The sequence below is a fragment of the Toxotes jaculatrix genome, chromosome 4, assembly GCF_017976425.1.
Source record: "Toxotes jaculatrix isolate fToxJac2 chromosome 4, fToxJac2.pri, whole genome shotgun sequence".
NCBI classification, from domain to species: Eukaryota; Metazoa; Chordata; class Actinopteri; family Toxotidae; genus Toxotes; species Toxotes jaculatrix.
The window spans coordinates 3,824,329-3,841,050 of NC_054397.1; the positions used below are offsets into that span (position 1 = coordinate 3,824,329).

Sequence of the window (16,722 nt, forward strand, 5' to 3'; positions counted from 1 at the left end):
CAAAGTGCAGTTTCGATGGTTCATGTTATCTTACACCAGCCATCTTAAACATTTTCTTTTTTGTGGCAACTGTGGCAGAGGGAAGACACGAGCTCCATAACACGAAGATTAGAGAGAGGACAGAATAAATCAAAGCAGATAAGAGTAAAAAGGATAGGTGTGCGTAAAAACAAAAGAAGAAGAGGGTCACGCAGGCAAAGACAGAAGACCTGGGTGGAGATAAGGTCTGAGGGCAGTCAGTTAGGGCTGTATTATTAATAGGCCTGTGTGTGATTTGTTAGTGCTGCAGAGAAAGCGATCACACTCCAGGGCCAACAGTGTGTGCGTCATGTCTTGACAAACCCCCCCATCCCACCCCACCTTTCTCAAAATAGAGAGAATACTGAGAGGTGGGGATGAGGTGGGTGAGTGGGGGTATATGGGGTCAGTGTGTATGTGTTCTGAAGCAGCTATAAAAGTCTTATTGTGTCCTCCCTCCCAACTTGCTCGTCTTACCTCCATCTCCAACCCTTCTCTCTTCTTCTTCTTCTTCTCCACTCCATTCTCTCTCCATCACTTTTCCTCTTGCCCTCTTTCTCTCCTCTCAGGTGCATTCATCCACCCCTTCATTCAGGTAAGACAGAAAAGAAATATTAAATGCTACGACAGAGAAAAGCTGTTTGAAAAAACACAATTGAAGTCAGGTCTTTCACGTGCTTTAGTCAGTGAAAAGAATGAGCTCTAGGCCACTGTGAACAGAAAACTTAAATACAGTGATTTCTGAGGTTTTCTGTAGAAATGCTGCAATTGAATGAAATACCTTTGTTAGTTGTATAAATAATTAAGGTAGAATGACACACTGATAAAATATTGTGTAGCTGCAGGAATGCTTTTGGAGAAAAGTCTGAGTCAGTGCTCAGCTAGAAACTGAACTGACTCAGAATCTATCACAGGCATCATGGATGTAAATTCAACCAGGGTTGTAAAAAAAAAAAAAAAAAAAAAAGCAGTACTTGAATAAAATGCTGCAATAAATGAAAATTGAGGCTTGTGTCAAAATGAATGTTACAGAAAAATGGTGGAAAACACATCACCATTCTCACTTGTTAAATTTAGATTTCTTTAATTCCCAATAAACTTAACCTTAAAAAAAGTAGAAACAAATGTTTGCACCAGTAATAACAACCCACGTAAATACAGAAGCAAAATGAATGTGACAGTTTTAAAAGTCGTCAACAAAGGAAGCTAAAACTCTTTCTGCTGTTACTTCATAATTGTGTCTTGGTTTTTTAAAATAACAGGATTGTTTTTTGAAGAATTTGGTAATATTGTCTTTTATGTCTCTATAAGGTCATTTGGTTTGTTGTATTTCTTACATTTCCTGCATTCTGCAATTTGCTGCCTCCTCTTTATTGGTTTCTGCTCTGCAGTAGCCTGTATTAAATAAAAAGTAATGTTAGGAGCAGGTGTAGTTCTAATGGGTATTTTCTTGGCTCTTCTTTCTCCATGAACAGGTGTTTGTAAATGGTGCCATGGCACAGTAGACTTTAAGTACAGTAGTTAATAGTAATGCATTTTCTGGATGTTTTTCATTGTTGTTACTATTTTGACTGAGCTCTACTTGAAGAAATGGGCCCAGATGCTCAACAATAGTACCTGTTTTAATAAAATATACTTTATAAATAATGCACTTTCTGTTCTGTTACCAGAATTTCAATCTTCAACTATCTTTTGTGCTACAGGGTATTATAGCTTTTCTGTTGTCAAACAATGTTAACCTGCTGTTCAAAGAGTTAAACTCCTGCCTCCTCCATGAAAAAAAGTTGACTGGGAGTTCAGAGCTAAAGCTACTTTGCTGAGGAAACTCAGCGCACTGAAAGGCAAAACTAACTTTCTATCTGCCGTTTGATGAACAGACATGCTACGATGCTAAAATAAAACATCACTCATCCATCACAGCAGCCATATTTGTTCACTGCAGAACAGATAGTAGATATTTTTCAAAATTTAGGCTGCACTAACAAAACAAAAATGATGCATGCTCAGAGACACTTCGGACCCTTTTGATTACAGGAAGCTTGCCTGTAGCTATCATCTGCAAGTCTCAAAGTCAAAGATGTCAAAGAACTTGTGAACTTTACATTAGGCTGAAGGTATGCTGTCAACCCTATGAATGCCAGAGATGGCTGAGATGCACATGTCACGCTGTCTGTGAGCTTTTACTACTGCGTTAACGACGCTGACAGAATATCAAGATCCAGAGTAACCTGCCAGACCGGTTTATTGTTAGTAAACAGAGCATTAAGTTAGCTACCTAAACAACCTTTCTGTCTTGAACAAACCACAGGACGAAGACATGTTATGCTGGTGACATAGAGGCTTTCTATTCGTACAACATTATCTCATAGTTTGCACATCTCGAGACATTTCAAAAAACCACAAATAGATGCTCACTAATTGACTTTTGCTGCCAAAAGTCAAACACAACAGGTGGGGAGAAAGCTGAGAAGAAGTAGCAGCAGTATTATCTCTTTTTTTTTACATAAGGTATTTTGTCCTTTAGTCATGGAGGGTAAGTATTTTATTGGGGTCAAGACGGTGCAACCTGCAGGGGGACTATCGAAAACCATTCCACTGGGGCCCTGCAAGTCTCAAATCCTAACCAAGGCACTATGTGGCATTAGAAACACATACACAGAGACGCACACACGCTCACAAAGATAACATACACAGGGGAGCTCAGTTCTCTTATAGACACAAACACGTTCATCAGACAGTCCTGACAACTTGACACTTGTTCCCAGAGCTCTAAACAGTTCAAAACGAGGAGCCTGAGAGCCTGCAGCTCAGGTCTGATGCCTACTGACATCTACAGGCTGCTGCAGTGTACTGCAACCGGCGGGGACCTATTCATGTTTTTAATTCTTGGGGAAACATGAGAGATCAATAAATCACAGCATAACTAATGAGGTGTACACTGGTTAATATACATGTAAATGCTGGCTGGCAGATTTGGCACAGGATTAACAGGAAACAAAATCATATAATAAAATGAAGAAGACATCAAACGACTTGGTTGCTGTCTGGCTGTACATGTTGATTTGATTCCGACCATGTTTAATTGATGTTATCATTGTTCCACACGTTGCTTTTGTTACTAATCTTCTGTCTTAAAATCACATTGTGTTTTACAGCGTAGGTGTAGTCAGTCAGTTCTCCGCTATATTTTACAATACGGTGCCCGCATCTTGTGTTTGTGTATAGATAAGACACACACACAAAGTGATGCAAGGTGACCAAAAGAAAAGAAGATCAAAGACTTATGTTTACAGAGACCTAAAGAGCTTTAGCAAGGAGAGAGAATTCACAATTAAAGAAGTAAATGATTTGTGCGCTTGTGTGCGTACAGCATGCGTAAAGATAAATGGTGAGATAACGTGGTTGTGTGTACAGTTGAGGTATATGCCTCATATACCTCAACTGTACATGCCTGTGTGTGCACTAAGCGGCCACACAGGCATGTACAGTTGAGGTATATGCCTGTGTGGCCGCTTAGTGCATGCCATGTTGTATTTATGCCCATTTCTTTAATTATACCTTAAACTATGGCCTTTGAGCACATCCCCCACCCCGTTGTGGGGGATGTGCTCCAAGTTCCATGGAGGCCATTTTTTGAAAGCCTGAATGTAACTCTACCAGGTCCAAATCCTCTTAGTGTACATCTGTGTGTATGTCATAGCCAACCAACAGACTATTTTAATTTCCTATGTATCTCTAGGCCAGAGCTGTAGTTCACTTTCAAACAGCCAGCACATTCTCAAACACGTGTACATAATGTTAACAGTTCAAAGCTTTTGTAGAAAATCCTCCACTCTTGTGCTCCCATTTCTGCTGTTGTCTACACTCATCTCTTTGAAATGCTGTTCTCTCACTTCTTACTTTGTACCTTTTATGTCCTCTCTGTCCCCCACTCTCTCTCTCTCTCTCTCTCTCTCTCTCTCTCCCTTCCCTCTCTCCAGCTGACAAAATGCCGATGACAGATCTGTTGAAAGCTGAGGAGATCAAGAAAGCTCTTGATGCCTTCGCAGGTCTGTAACCGTTGTAGAGTCGACATGGAATTCTCAGCAGAAACAGGCCACCAGAGTTCCAGAAGTTAGCTATGGATACTGACAGTCACCGTAAATCTACACACATTTCTATCTTTCACACACTGTTACTGTTAAACAGCTCTATCCTGCTCTGGATGTGTAGTACTCATTTAATCCACAGCTGACTGTGATAGAATTCATTATGCCCCCTTGGCCTGATCATACAAGTTTAATTTCCAAAACATTTCAAACTGACTAATGTACAGGTAGAAGTTAGAGCTGCCTGATGGTTCCAATTGGACTTATTGGTTTTTGTTGTTCTGTTTGTCTCGCCGTTTGCAGCAGAAAAATTCGATCCTAAAAAGTTCTTTGAAATGGTGGGAATGAAGGCCATGTCAGCCGAAAACGTCAAGAAGGTCTTCCAGGTTCTGGATGTGGACGGTAGTGGATTCATTGAGGAAGAGGAGCTCAAGTGAGGGACTCACACACACCCAGAAACACACAAAGAGAAGGCTAAGCCAGTCCAATAGTCTCCATAATATATGAAATTGATATCCGGTGCTCTGTTTAATACAGTGACAGTTTTCTGCAACACTATGTACTTTTCTCAGGTTTGTACTGAAGGGCTTTTCCAAGGACGGCAGAGACCTGACTGACGATGAGACAAAATCATTCCTCAAAGCAGCAGACAAAGATGGAGATGGCAAGATCGGCATTGACGGTGAGAGAAAGGGAGAACTTTGCGTATAATTAATTTTATTAATTAAAAAAAAAAGAGAGGAGAAGGGAAGAAGGTGGTACGAAGGCTAAGGGTGGATTACTGTAGCTCTACACCTCCAGACTGGGTAAGATTATTCCAACATTCCTATAACACACTGTTTAACCAAATGTTACTCAAAGAGAAGTAAACAGTAAATCTGTTGGGGACTACTTTAACATGGAAATTAATACACATTTTGGACTCTAGTGTGTATTCACACCAGCAGGATGATGCATGAGGAACATGTTCTTCAGTGCAATAATATGGATCATCAATGTGTTAGACCGTAGACCCTTGTCATTGCAGGAAATTGGACTTGTCAAAGCAAAAAAACGGAGAATGGTACCGAGCATGCTCACTCGCTGTCATGACTTACTAGGCACTTAATCAAAAGCAGCCAGCCTTAATGTTACTATTTACACCTGTGCTATTCCTGCCTTGACAAATCAAACTGTGAAAAGGTTCTGTGATGGAGCTCTGTGGCACTGGATAATACTTGTTAGTAGGAAAAATAAATTATTTGCCTTTTTATTGTTTTTTTTGACAGTAGGGAAATATAGAATATTGCCATCCGGTCAGAAAAGTTTGTCTTATAATTTGTGAACTTTTTCATCCTTACTGTTTCAGAGTTTGAGGCCTTGGTGCATGAGTAGTGGACAGCTGAACACCCTCCCTTCTTCTTCCTCCTCCTCCTCCTTCTCTTCGTCCCTGCATTCATATTTTGTGACTGCCACCTTCAAACTCCTCTCACCTCCCTCGGGGACCCCAAGCATGGAGTCAGACCAGGCCTGCTCTCTACAAAACACTCCCGAAAACAGGCTGACAGGGAGTTACCATGAGGAGAAACATACAGGCATAATAGGCACCAGTTTCATTTTTAAGTTTTCATTTTTTATATATATTTAATCACTCATGCTGTATGGGTTTCAGAATCGTTCTTAATATTTCATGAGGATAGTTTGTGGTCTCAAAACAGGTGGTAATAGTGCTGTAGATGGTGTAGTTGTTATAAAGACTTAAATCTTAATTTCCTTCCTCTGTATTTCAGGTAGTGCATTTTGTCTGTATGGTTTTACTTCTAGATGTTCACATCTCAGTGCACTTTCCTCCCACTCCCCTTCCACATCCACCTTCCCTCACCTCATCTATGCCCTCCTCCTCCTCACTCCCTGCCTCCAATCAGATGATGTAGTAAATAAAATGATATATAAGAAGAGCTGTGAAGAGAGAAAAGAGCTGAGTAAGAAATAATAATAAAAAGTTGAGTAATAACCGTCTCTTTACTTATTGTTACTCACAGCGGACACAAAACATTAAACTCACAAACTATAACGCACTTAATAACGCTGCAAAACATGTCAATCACAGAACAGTGTAGAGGATTACACATTTATAATCACTGGGTGAGATGCTGTGGCCTGAGGGTAAATTTGAAGGAGAACTATTATCATGCGAGAGATCCAGTATGTACTCCACTGCTTTTAGGATCAAATATAAAAGTGGCCCAAGTCATTGATTTGATAACTTTATATTCTTATGTTAGGATCTGTCAAATCAGATCTGCATCACATGACCCAAGAAAATCTCAATTGGGACACATTTGCTTATAAAATGAGAATAGCATGGGAGCAAGACATGACAGCTCCACCAAATAAATAAATAAACGTGCTACTATCAGTTTCAAGGAATAGTTCAACATCTGGGAAATATGGTTATTTGCTTTGCTTGTCTAGATTTAAATGAGAAAATGTCTATGCGCTGAATATGTTTGCCAGAGCCAGCTTCATATTTCGCAGAGAGATTTGAGAAAAAAATGCCATAATTATTACTATAATACTTTTACCAAAAGAAACAAACACCTTTCAACATAAAAACTTAAATACTGTGCAAAGAGTTGATAAACAACTATTTTAAAAGTTTATTATTTTGATATTTAATTAATTAGATGAACTAGAGTATTACTTTTGCTTTTGGTCCAAGAAATACCTCATCTTAAAAAAAACCTCACCACACCATCCTCTGCCCCTCTGGCTGAAAGCTTTCAGAGATGTCATTACTTTGTCAAGAAACAAAAATGTATATCCTGCCTCCACAACCTGATCTCGCAGCCTCGGTTACAAACCCTCCCCTGCATGAGTGCTGATGGATCAGTGGATCTGAGGAGCAGATCTGTCATTGGTCGTCGTGGGGCGAAGCTTTACAGTGGCGAATGGGTTTGTACCTCTGAAACGAGAGGATGACGGAAAATGTTACACAATACCTCATACACTCACCTGCTTTCTGCCAACACAAATAAAGCACGTACACACATATGGACACACTCCAGATTGGAAAACTAACACCAGACTACAACCACAGGGTGGTACATTTTGACTGTGGCTAGTGAGCATGCTTCAGAGGTCCGACATTGTTAAAACTCCAATTTGAGGCTCCAGTCTACAGTACAAAATGTGGCATGTTTGAAATACATGTAGCCTGCACCTTAGACATGATCACTTAACATTTGTGTTAATCATCCAATATTTAAGAGGCACGCATAATAATCATTTTGAGCTATGATTATCAGGGAATACAAACAGATTTTTTTTCTGTCAACCAATAAACACTGAAAATTACCTGGGAAACAGAGGGTTTTCAGGTGGCCCATGAGGTGATAATGCCTAAGAAAAGAGAGGATCATCAATGTGAACAACTACAGGAAGTAGAAGTTGGATTAGTGTACCAGGGTTCCTTTACATGGAAGAGAAAAAAAAAACATTTTTCCATCCTTTAAGAGTAAATTTTTTTCAGCGTTACACCTCTCATACCTGGACATCAGAAGCTGATTCGTTCTTCCTGTCAGGGAGGGGAGAGACTGGTCGAAAATCTACAGAGCCCCTTCTAAGACTCTGACTGGGCGGAGGAGGAGGCGGTGGTGGAGGAGGCGGAGGCGTGTGTTCATTGTAGCTCTTCGTTTGACCAAGCTTTATCTCGGTCACTACTTCTGCCTTCTTCTCAGGGAGCGGAGAGGCAGCCCGGACGTCTACAGAGGCCCTACGGTTGGGCGTAGCCGGAGGCGGGACATCTCCATAGCTCTTGCTCTCCGATTGGTCAGCGTAGGTGTCAGTGGGATCCAGCAGATTGTTCATGCTGTGGCTTCTTAGAGCACCACCACTGAGGGTCAAAGGAGCACATGCAGGAAATTTTAGAGATTCATAACAGACAGTGACCTGGAACATTTTGGTGAAAGATAACTGAAAATAAAGCATCCTTTCCCACTGGGCTGGGTACAAGCCTATATTTTTGTCCTTCAAAGCAGCAACCAGGTCATGTGCTGGCCCGCATCTGGGAATAGGCCCATTTTTCCTTGTGAGAGTCTCTCTAAATCCAAGGGCAACCTGTCACACTGAAATCTGTCATCCTGTCAAGTGGTTGCTCTAACAGGCATAAATGTTGGCCACTATACTACAGAGGCAAATTGTTCCCCAAAATTCTCTGCTTATATGTGCTGATCAGACTGACAGTAATTCCTACCTTGTCGCTAAAGTGTTGGAGAAATCTTCAATAGGTGCCACATAAGCAGCAGGAAACCAGCCCTGACTGGAGGAGATAAGACAGACAAAGATGAGGCAACAGCAAACAAAACAACTCACACTCTATAATCTTCTTGTCCTTGTACAAGAGTCTATAATGCAAAACACTTTACCTTACAGTACATGCTGCATTTAAGTCAGCCATTACATGGCATATTACATATCATTATTATTATTAAGTATTTTAGTCTACATTACTTCTTTGTGCTCTTGTCAAATGGAAAACTACAAAAAAAAACACATCTTACATTTTATCTCATAGGTTAAAGTGGCCAAAATTAATAGCTTACAGATTCATGTGGGTTTGTTGACTGACTGATCAAAACCAACAACGATGACCACGAGCTGCTGAGATTTCTCTTTACAAAACACTCAACCTATTCTCTACTTTCGAACTCCATCAACCTACTGTCCATAAAAGTGAGTAATCGTCCTTGCGAGACACTGTGTTCTCATGAAAAATGAACAAATGGCAGCACAGTTACCATTTCCATCAGAATTTCGTTGCTATGCCTGATAATTCGTTAGCTTATTCATCTCTTAGATAGTTAGATATCTGCGTCAATAACAAGGAGGAATGAGGAGGTGACAAAGTCAAGGTTGTTCTGCAGACACAGTCATAGCAATCAGATTCAGCTGATTCTGGTTGGTGAAGTAGTCACAGAGCATCCCCACGTAAAAACTGGTGAAAAATCAAATCTATGGCTCCTGCACCTGCATATATGCACAGAAATCTTCTATTTATACTACCCACCGCAGGCTGCTGTCAGTACGTCCGTACAGCCAGCCATTGCGTGGTTCCTGGACCAGTACGGTGATGGTCTCTCCCCTGTTGAAAGGTAGAAGCTTTGGGTTGGATGAGGAGGGGTGAGACACCAGGGCTCTCATGGCTCTCCCTCCTCCCAGACCCAAAGATTCCCCCACTGAGCTGGAACGAGAGCGGCTCGGGAGGGGAGACGGTGCTGGAGGGGAAGAAAAGACGGATAAGGACAAGAAGAGATTAATAGAATGCAGAGAAAGAAAGGGACAAAGTTTGACAGAAAAAGTCTTTTTCTCCATTTTTTTTTTTTTTTGCTATACAATTAATATGGCACTGAAAAAGATATTCACAGATGCAGGAGAAGGGAATATTTTGAGTATGCATGAATGAACGCACACCCACAGGCAAAAAATTAATTCACTCAGTCATTAAAGCAGGAAAACATTTTTATGTTAATTTATAATGTGACACTGTACAGAACAGTATCTAGAGGCTGTTTAATTGATCTAATGCTGTGGAGAAAAATACTATTTTTCTTCTTTAGCTTCAGCGGCTGTCAGATTGCTAATCACAGGAATTGTGATTTGTACTGTCTACCTCCCACCTCTAGAGGGCACTCTGCCCAGCGCCTGTTGCTCCCTCCTGGCCCAGGACATGTCTTCATCTCTGGCCACTGTTTGCAGCAGGGAGCTCACTGAACCTCGCAACTGGTCAGATACAACAGGTAAATTAACTGTGGCGAAAACTAACACAGTCAGAAGTTCTGCACACTGTGTGCTATAATCAAAACAGTAAAAACATGGATTTATCTATCTTGTTTTTTTGTACACAAAACTTGGGTTACTTCACAGAAAAACTGTTCCCATTGACTAATTCATTAACTGCGATCATTGCAATCAAATTCAAAGTGTTGGTACCTGTGCCTCTTGGTCCAAATGGGTCGGAGTCCGAGGCCTGGACCCTCTGGTCTCATTCACTTTCTCCTTCCATCCATCTGCCTTTTGCTGAAGAGATGCACCGGTCTGGAAACAGATGAGAGAGGTGAGGACCTCATTAAATCTCAGCCTGAACAGGCAGAAACAAATTGAACAGAAACGCTTCAGTAAATGAGAAAATGGACACTGGGACGTGAGTTTCACATAATCAAGCGATTAACATGGTGTCACGTGGGTGGAATAAAATTGCTGGACAGCCCAAAGTCTTAGCCAAGGTGGCTTCAAGAAAACATGTAAGTGTTGCTGAGACAATGATGTTAGTGTTTATTTGCAGTTTCCACTATATACCTACAAAAGGGAGTAAAATTTGTGTAGTTGTAAAAATGAAAATTTAACTATGCATATTCACATCTTATTTTCACAACTTCTACAATTCCCTCAGTTATTCAAAGAGTACTATTTCACCATTTTGACCTGAGCCAGCTTCATGAGTCCCAGAGTTTTGTCACTAAGCTGCTTGTTTCACTTTGTGAGGAGGAGGCAGGCCGCTCTGGCTTGCCCAGCTGTTGTGTGATGGCAGTGTGTGTACCTTGTTTATTAGGAAAAGTAGTGACTGAGTGAGGCCACAGTGTTTCTCTGCCAAGAAGCGATATCTCCTCTCCTCCTCCTTGAGGATCTCCTGCTGGCTCTGCCTCAGGTACAGCATGTACTCACTGTTCTCCTAAAAACACACACACACACATACACACACACACAAAATGACACACACAAGGTACAGAAGTATAGCTACTGGGCTGTGTGTATGCTGATTGTACATTGTAAGAATAGAATTTAGATCTCTCTCTCTGTGTGTGTGTGTGTGTGTGTGTGTGTGTGTGTGTGTGTGTGTGTGTGTGTACCAGAGAGTCTCTGTAGGCTCCTCGTCTGAGCTGTTTCTCCAAAGCCTCTGCCTGATTCCTCACCTCCAGCTCATACACTCTGCGACTACCCTGCAGCACAGGAAACTGTTTGATTGAAGAAACTCTGAAGTGGCCACTATAAGTTTTCCTGAATTTGCAAAGCCGCCCATAAAAGCACAATCGCCGTCCTGTCCAAACGGAAGATTACTTTTTCTGTACTGCTGCTGTAAGTGAGTTTTCAGGTGTGGTCATCATGTGGTGTAAATCACAAGAAATATGAACTCAAAATATACATTTACAGTACTGTACACAATCAGTGGCTCCTGTATGCCAAGCCACAGTCCTCAAAGTCATTCAGTAACAAAACATTAGTTCTCAAAAATATACTGATGAATGTCTAATCAACTCTGACAGAATATTTTTCTTACTATTACAGTTATTGCAGTAATATATCTATGTAGACCTTTCACCAAGTACATATAATAGAATGGCTGCCTAATGGTTGCAATAAACAATATATCAGGTTCTCAGAATGATAAGTAAATTTTCAAAACATATTATTTCCCCCTCTGTAAACTTACATCAATGTATTCCTCATCCAACTTCACATTCTTCTCCATGGCTTGCAGCACCTCTATCTGGAACCATCGAAACTGCAGCAGGAAGAAAAACAATGTGCCTGTGATGTAGCCAAGTTATTATGGAAACTGTCACTTGGGAAAATATTATTATTCAGTCAAATATGGCACACCAAGCATGATTATAAACCACTAAAAAGATTTTTCACATTCTTATTAACGGTATCAACACATTTAAATCCTAAGATCGAGAATATTTAGCATTTCTGAGAGACTCGGGGTCCTGTGTTTTAATTTGAATAACATGAGCAGTGACTGAAGACGTGTACTGACCACTCCCTCCATCTCCGCAGTGAGTCTCCTCTGTGTGTCTGATATCTGGATCAGAACATCTCCTGTTTAAAACAAAAAGACATGGGTTCATCAGAGACTTGACAGACCAACCATGGACCAGGTCAACACACACACAGCAAAAACCCACTGACACAATGTGAGGTGGTGTTAACTGTTCCTAAATGTTGTATATTCAGTTGTTAGATGTGTCATATTGTGTTTTATATGGGATTATGCTTTCTGAAAATGCTATCTTGTTGCACGTACAACAAAATGGCCATTTTAGGGGAAGAATACGTTAAATCTTTCATTCAAAATTTCTGTAATATAAAAGACCCAGTGACGCTTTAACATACCATCGATATCAGTCTCATTTTGTTTGAATTTACGTCCACTGTGTCCAAAGAAAGGCACAATATTTGAGTGAGGATATCAGTAATTTGATATATTACTTTAACACAATTCAACACTGCCCAAGTCATCTACAGATTCTTTTGATCTAGCTAGCTGGACTGCTAAGATAGTGGAAAGTTAGCAAAGCCTTTTATATTATGGGTGCCTCTGGCCTTGTCTATTGTCATGGACTGTGGTTGAACTAATGAATTGAGTGCAGCTGAAAGACTGTCCCCATCAATAATTCAAGGGGCCGTCACTCAATAGTGGCCTTTGTCACGCTGTGGCTCCCTGACCTTCTCAGTTAGCCAACCTAGCAGAACCACGTGTGTCATGCTGTGTGCTAGCCCTAATGCATGAGCCCACACATTCTCAATGGGGACGTGTTAGCATATTGCTAATTACTGCTAACAATGCTATCGCATGTCCTCAGGGTCAGAGTGAAAGTGAAGCTTGTGGAAAATATGCAGTCATGCGTGCACTCAGGACTAAACACATACACACAAAAATACCAATACTGTACGTGAACACACACAGACGCATATACACGAGACGATGAGAAAGAACGGAGCAGGGTATAATTTTAAGGATTACTGAGTGTGCGTGGTATTTTACAATCTAGGATGTGTCAGTATGACTGGGCTTGACATTAACTTGATAGAGCACTTGTCTGTCTCTAGAGGACAATTCTGTGTCTGTAATGAATCTAATAAATTAAGAGTGGTACCTGTAATGGAAAGACTGAGTAATCAATCAGACATACAAACACACCCAGACACAGACACACTCACATACACTTACCAAGAGAGCGAGATGAAAACGTGTGAAGAGCCTGGTCACCCATCTTAGCCACAGCGCTGAAGTAGGCCTCACTGCAAACAGCTAATGCTGCAGGACACACAAATATACACAAATATGAACATTAAACCAAACATTTTTTCAAACACTTTTTCAGCATTATAAACCTATGAGCTGTGGAGTAACATCACAGCCAGTTAAATTACTCCTAATTAGGTCAATTAATTCGGCTTTTATTCATTTCATTCACACAAGCCTCACAGTGCTGACATGTGATAGGTGATTTCAGTCTAGGAATAGCCCCATGCCAGTGGGTATAGTTTTACCACGCTGCCTTGTTGCCCTGTGACTGACGGCCTGTGCTTGTTTTATCAGGCAGAGAGGTGCATTAATGATACATGCTGCTCACCCAATTACCAACGTAACACATGATAAAGATTGGAGAAACGAAAACAAGAAGGATTAGTGAGGTCAGACAAGCAAACACAATACAATGCACACAAAAGGTTCCGTTCTAAACGTTGATACCTCATGTTTGAAAAAAAAAAAAGGTTTAAATTTGGCTTCATGTTTTGATCAATGGTGAAAAATAAAACTACATTTTATGAGTATGACTCCACTGAATGACTCCAAAATGCCAACACCCCATAAAAGTCCAGAGACTTTAAGCTTTAGGTAAAACGTTGGGCTCGTTTAAAAACAGCCCAGGTGAAGAACTTTCAGTGCTACAAACACATACTGAGGATTTTGTTACAGGAGGTTTATGACCTTCTTCCTGAGGTCCCCTTGTATCCTTGCACAACCTGTGTCATGACGTATATAAGTATAAACTTCTGATAACACATGTAAACCAAAAGCAAAACATCATATGTACTTCCATATATTTTCAAACATTTTTATGTATAAACCAACATTAAAAATTAAACGTTAAATCAAAATAATCCAAACAACTCCTAGCAAACACCTGTGTCTGTTTCTAGCTCATACACACATGCACACTCTCATTCAATCACACTCATGTGCACCCACCCAGTCATAAAGCCCACTTACCTTGGAAAGCTTTGACATAGCTGTTTCCTAGAGCAACAAGCCTCTGGAGGCCTGGATTGAAGTGCTCCATCAGGTTCTACAATAACACACAAACAAATACACACACAGACGAACATGACCAAGAAGAAAATTGTACTGCAGCTATTAATAAAGACATTGGGACTTAAATTCTGACAAATACTCACCAAAGTAACTCAGACCAGGCCACATTTAAAGATACAGCGCATCGTAATTCTTCCTCCCATTTAGAAATATATTATATCATCATGCATCCACAGCATGAACGGAAAATGAAAACAGTACATATGGATATAAACTCACCGTATAGACAGTTAAAGTTGATCTGTGCAGCTGGTCACTGCTGGCTGCTGACATAGTGACCAATTTAAAGTGAAATATGAACTTCAAACAAATAAAAAATATCTTGAAAAATGAATGTCAGAGACAGAGCAAACTTCTGTAAAGAGTCTGTATTCCCATTCAAAAGTCTGAGCAAGTTTCCTCAGGCGTTTCTTGTCCTCTGTGTATCAGGGTTTAAGGTCGTGAAAGTCAGCCTCAGTGCAGTTCCCACTATTTCTAGTGCTGTTCCAAAGACCGATAACACCTGTCTGATAGAATGATAGTGCCTTTCTCTCTCCCTTTTTCTATCATTCATTAATGACTTTTAGCCCCTTGTCATCAGCAGTTTTCACAGAAAGAGCGAGCAAGTGAGCAAGGGGAAGAGAAAAGTGAGTAGGTGCCATCGATATGACTGGCCCAAGTAAATTATTGAGTAAGGAGGACGACAGCCAGCTGCCCAGCTGGCTGACGTATACTTACACCTCAGGGAGTACCTCAACTTTGCTGAAACAAACTGCTGCCTTAAAAAAGGCACATACTAAGTAATCAAGTGGAGTTATATAGAAAGAAATTACTTTACAAATGTCAAAGTCACACAGAGGCTCATCGCTTTTATAAGACTATTTTCCTGCAAACCTATCACAGACCAAAAGCATGAAAATAATATTAGGGTCACTGTCCATCAAAAAGACTATCATAGTGAATCCAGATGAAAGATATGATCTCTAGCTTGTTTTCAGTCCCAAAGAGAAGAGGCAGGTTGAAGACAGACAGGTCATAAAACAATTCACATGTGCATTAAAGGAAGAGAAGGTGCAATTCAAAATTTTGAAGTTACCTCTGATGTTTTCTGTCTTGTACTGCAGTTAGACAACACTAAGACCTTTTCATTATTTGTTTTGTAGCAGAAATGCTAACAGGTTATATTAATTTGAATGATAACAATTTTGTTATCATTCAGAATCTCACAGTATTTTAAATATGGAGATACTGTACATAGTACATTTATTTGCATAGGAAAAAATGTATTGAATAATATGATGTGCCAAAATGTGGATTAGCTACTGCTAGCAGCCACAAAACGAAGCAGGAGCTGCAAGACAACCAGGAACATCTGTCATGTAACACTCACTGTAGAACCCCAAATTTGCAAAAGTCCAATACAGCCATTTGTATGGCTGTCCCTTCTCATCTTTGTCCTATTTATACATCCTGACATCATCTAGGTCTTTGAGACTGACACCATTTTGAATATCATGTGAACTAAGGGTGAAGCTGCTCTACCCAGAAGGAATGACCATGTCTTTCAAGTAGGCAATGTCATCAAAGATGACCTCGTCACCACCACCATCCTCGCTCCGTTGCTTTTGGCAACGACTGACAGTCTCCAGCACCGCTTTCAAACGCCGATCGAGAGCAGCGAGGTGGGGCTCCCACAGCAGTGGAGCCACACTGTGAAGAGGATCATGGGAGAGCGAGGCCCGCATGACATCACTGAGACGATACTGAGGCAGAGACAGGAGACGCAGGCGAAGCCAAGTGGAGCGACGGATTCTGGAGAAAGATCAAAGTGAAAGAAAGAGGGGTTGAAGAGAAACAGTGGCGAGGAGGATAACAGAGAAGACAGAGGGAAGAACATGGCTGTAATGGGAAAATTTGTTGGTACAGCACGATGACCATTGCAAAGATTTGTATTTTGAACTGGGAATTTCTTCTTACAATTGTTAAACTAAGACATGGATCTCCTATCTTGTTATACCCAGTGATACTTCTTTATGATGGCTTTTATGACTTTGAGGAGATACTGTATGTGATTTTTTTATGAGCAGAAATAAATATTAACTTCAACTCTGCTAAAAGGAATACCTTTTTCTTCTAACTGAAAGTAGCCACAGAAAAAGAATATTACTGTAGAGTGCAAAGGGAGGAGAGACAGGTACGTAGGTATTATTTTATATCATTCTTGTTTGTACCTGCAGCACTGCTCTAGAGGAGCTAAGATAGATGGCTCATCTTTGGAGTGACGCCCAAATCTGCAGTAGGAACAGACCCAGAGCCAGTTAAGCAAGTGTGTTACAAACATAAACACTGTTTGTGAGAACATTAACAACAATACTTACGCTCTCCCATTGTCAAGATGCAATATAAAAGTGTTGTTGCCAAACTTCTCAAAAGTCTCATAGTTGTGCCTGTCCATATTACCTGTGGGAAGAAAAGGATTCAGTTACTGTTGTCAAC

The 16,722-nt window shown here is 40.6% G+C and overlaps 3 protein-coding genes across 3 annotated transcripts in view; 1 reads left to right on the top strand and 2 right to left on the bottom strand.

Annotated features, from left to right (window-relative positions):
• Positions 1 to 456: 456 nt before the first annotated feature.
• pvalb7 (parvalbumin 7) lies at positions 457 to 6,084 on the top strand. Its single transcript, XM_041036824.1, has 5 exons — positions 457 to 613; positions 3,999 to 4,067; positions 4,410 to 4,539; positions 4,679 to 4,788; positions 5,455 to 6,084. Exons 2-5 carry the CDS (start codon positions 4,007 to 4,009, stop codon positions 5,478 to 5,480), a joined length of 327 nt encoding a protein of 108 aa, XP_040892758.1. The 5' UTR covers positions 457 to 613; positions 3,999 to 4,006; the 3' UTR covers positions 5,481 to 6,084.
• An 861-nt stretch (positions 6,085 to 6,945) lies between these two features.
• Positions 6,946 to 14,520, bottom strand: baiap2l2b (BAR/IMD domain containing adaptor protein 2 like 2b). Its single transcript, XM_041036687.1, has 14 exons — positions 14,467 to 14,520; positions 14,146 to 14,221; positions 13,099 to 13,185; positions 11,905 to 11,966; positions 11,575 to 11,646; positions 10,994 to 11,083; positions 10,684 to 10,815; positions 10,077 to 10,181; positions 9,764 to 9,866; positions 9,154 to 9,361; positions 8,341 to 8,406; positions 7,635 to 7,980; positions 7,444 to 7,487; positions 6,946 to 7,050 (listed from the first exon to the last, which is right to left on the bottom strand). Exons 1-14 carry the CDS (start codon positions 14,518 to 14,520, stop codon positions 6,975 to 6,977), a joined length of 1,521 nt encoding a protein of 506 aa, XP_040892621.1. The 3' UTR covers positions 6,946 to 6,974.
• A 1,244-nt stretch (positions 14,521 to 15,764) lies between these two features.
• LOC121181367 (extracellular serine/threonine protein kinase FAM20C-like) overlaps positions 15,765 to 16,722 on the bottom strand; it is a 30,025-nt gene continuing 29,067 nt past the window's right edge. Inside the window, exons 8-10 of the mRNA XM_041037299.1 lie at positions 16,605 to 16,686; positions 16,458 to 16,517; positions 15,765 to 16,038 (exon numbers count right to left, since the gene is read on the bottom strand). Of these exons, the coding sequence (XP_040893233.1) occupies positions 15,765 to 16,038; positions 16,458 to 16,517; positions 16,605 to 16,686 (416 nt within the window). The remainder of the gene's footprint in view (positions 16,039 to 16,457; positions 16,518 to 16,604; positions 16,687 to 16,722) is intronic.

What these genes read in the sequence shown, in the direction of transcription:
- pvalb7 (XM_041036824.1), top strand. Translation starts at nt 4,007, where the DNA reads ATGCCGATGACAGATCTGTTGAAAGCTGAGGAGATCAAGAAAGCTCTT. An exon ending in ATTGAGGAAGAGGAGCTCAA is followed by an intron (nt 4,540 to 4,678) that starts GTGAGGGACTCA and finishes TACTTTTCTCAG; the next exon opens with GTTTGTACTGAAGGGCTTTT. An exon ending in TGGCAAGATCGGCATTGACG is followed by an intron (nt 4,789 to 5,454) that starts GTGAGAGAAAGG and finishes TTACTGTTTCAG; the next exon opens with AGTTTGAGGCCTTGGTGCAT.
- baiap2l2b (XM_041036687.1), bottom strand. Translation starts at nt 14,520, where the DNA reads ATGTCAGCAGCCAGCAGTGACCAGCTGCACAGATCAACTTTAACTGTC. An exon ending in TGGATGAGGAATACATTGAT is followed by an intron (nt 11,084 to 11,574) that starts GTAAGTTTACAG and finishes CCTGTGCTGCAG; the next exon opens with GGTAGTCGCAGAGTGTATGA. An exon ending in AATCAGCTTCTGATGTCCAG is followed by an intron (nt 7,488 to 7,634) that starts GTATGAGAGGTG and finishes CTCTTTTCTTAG; the next exon opens with GCATTATCACCTCATGGGCC.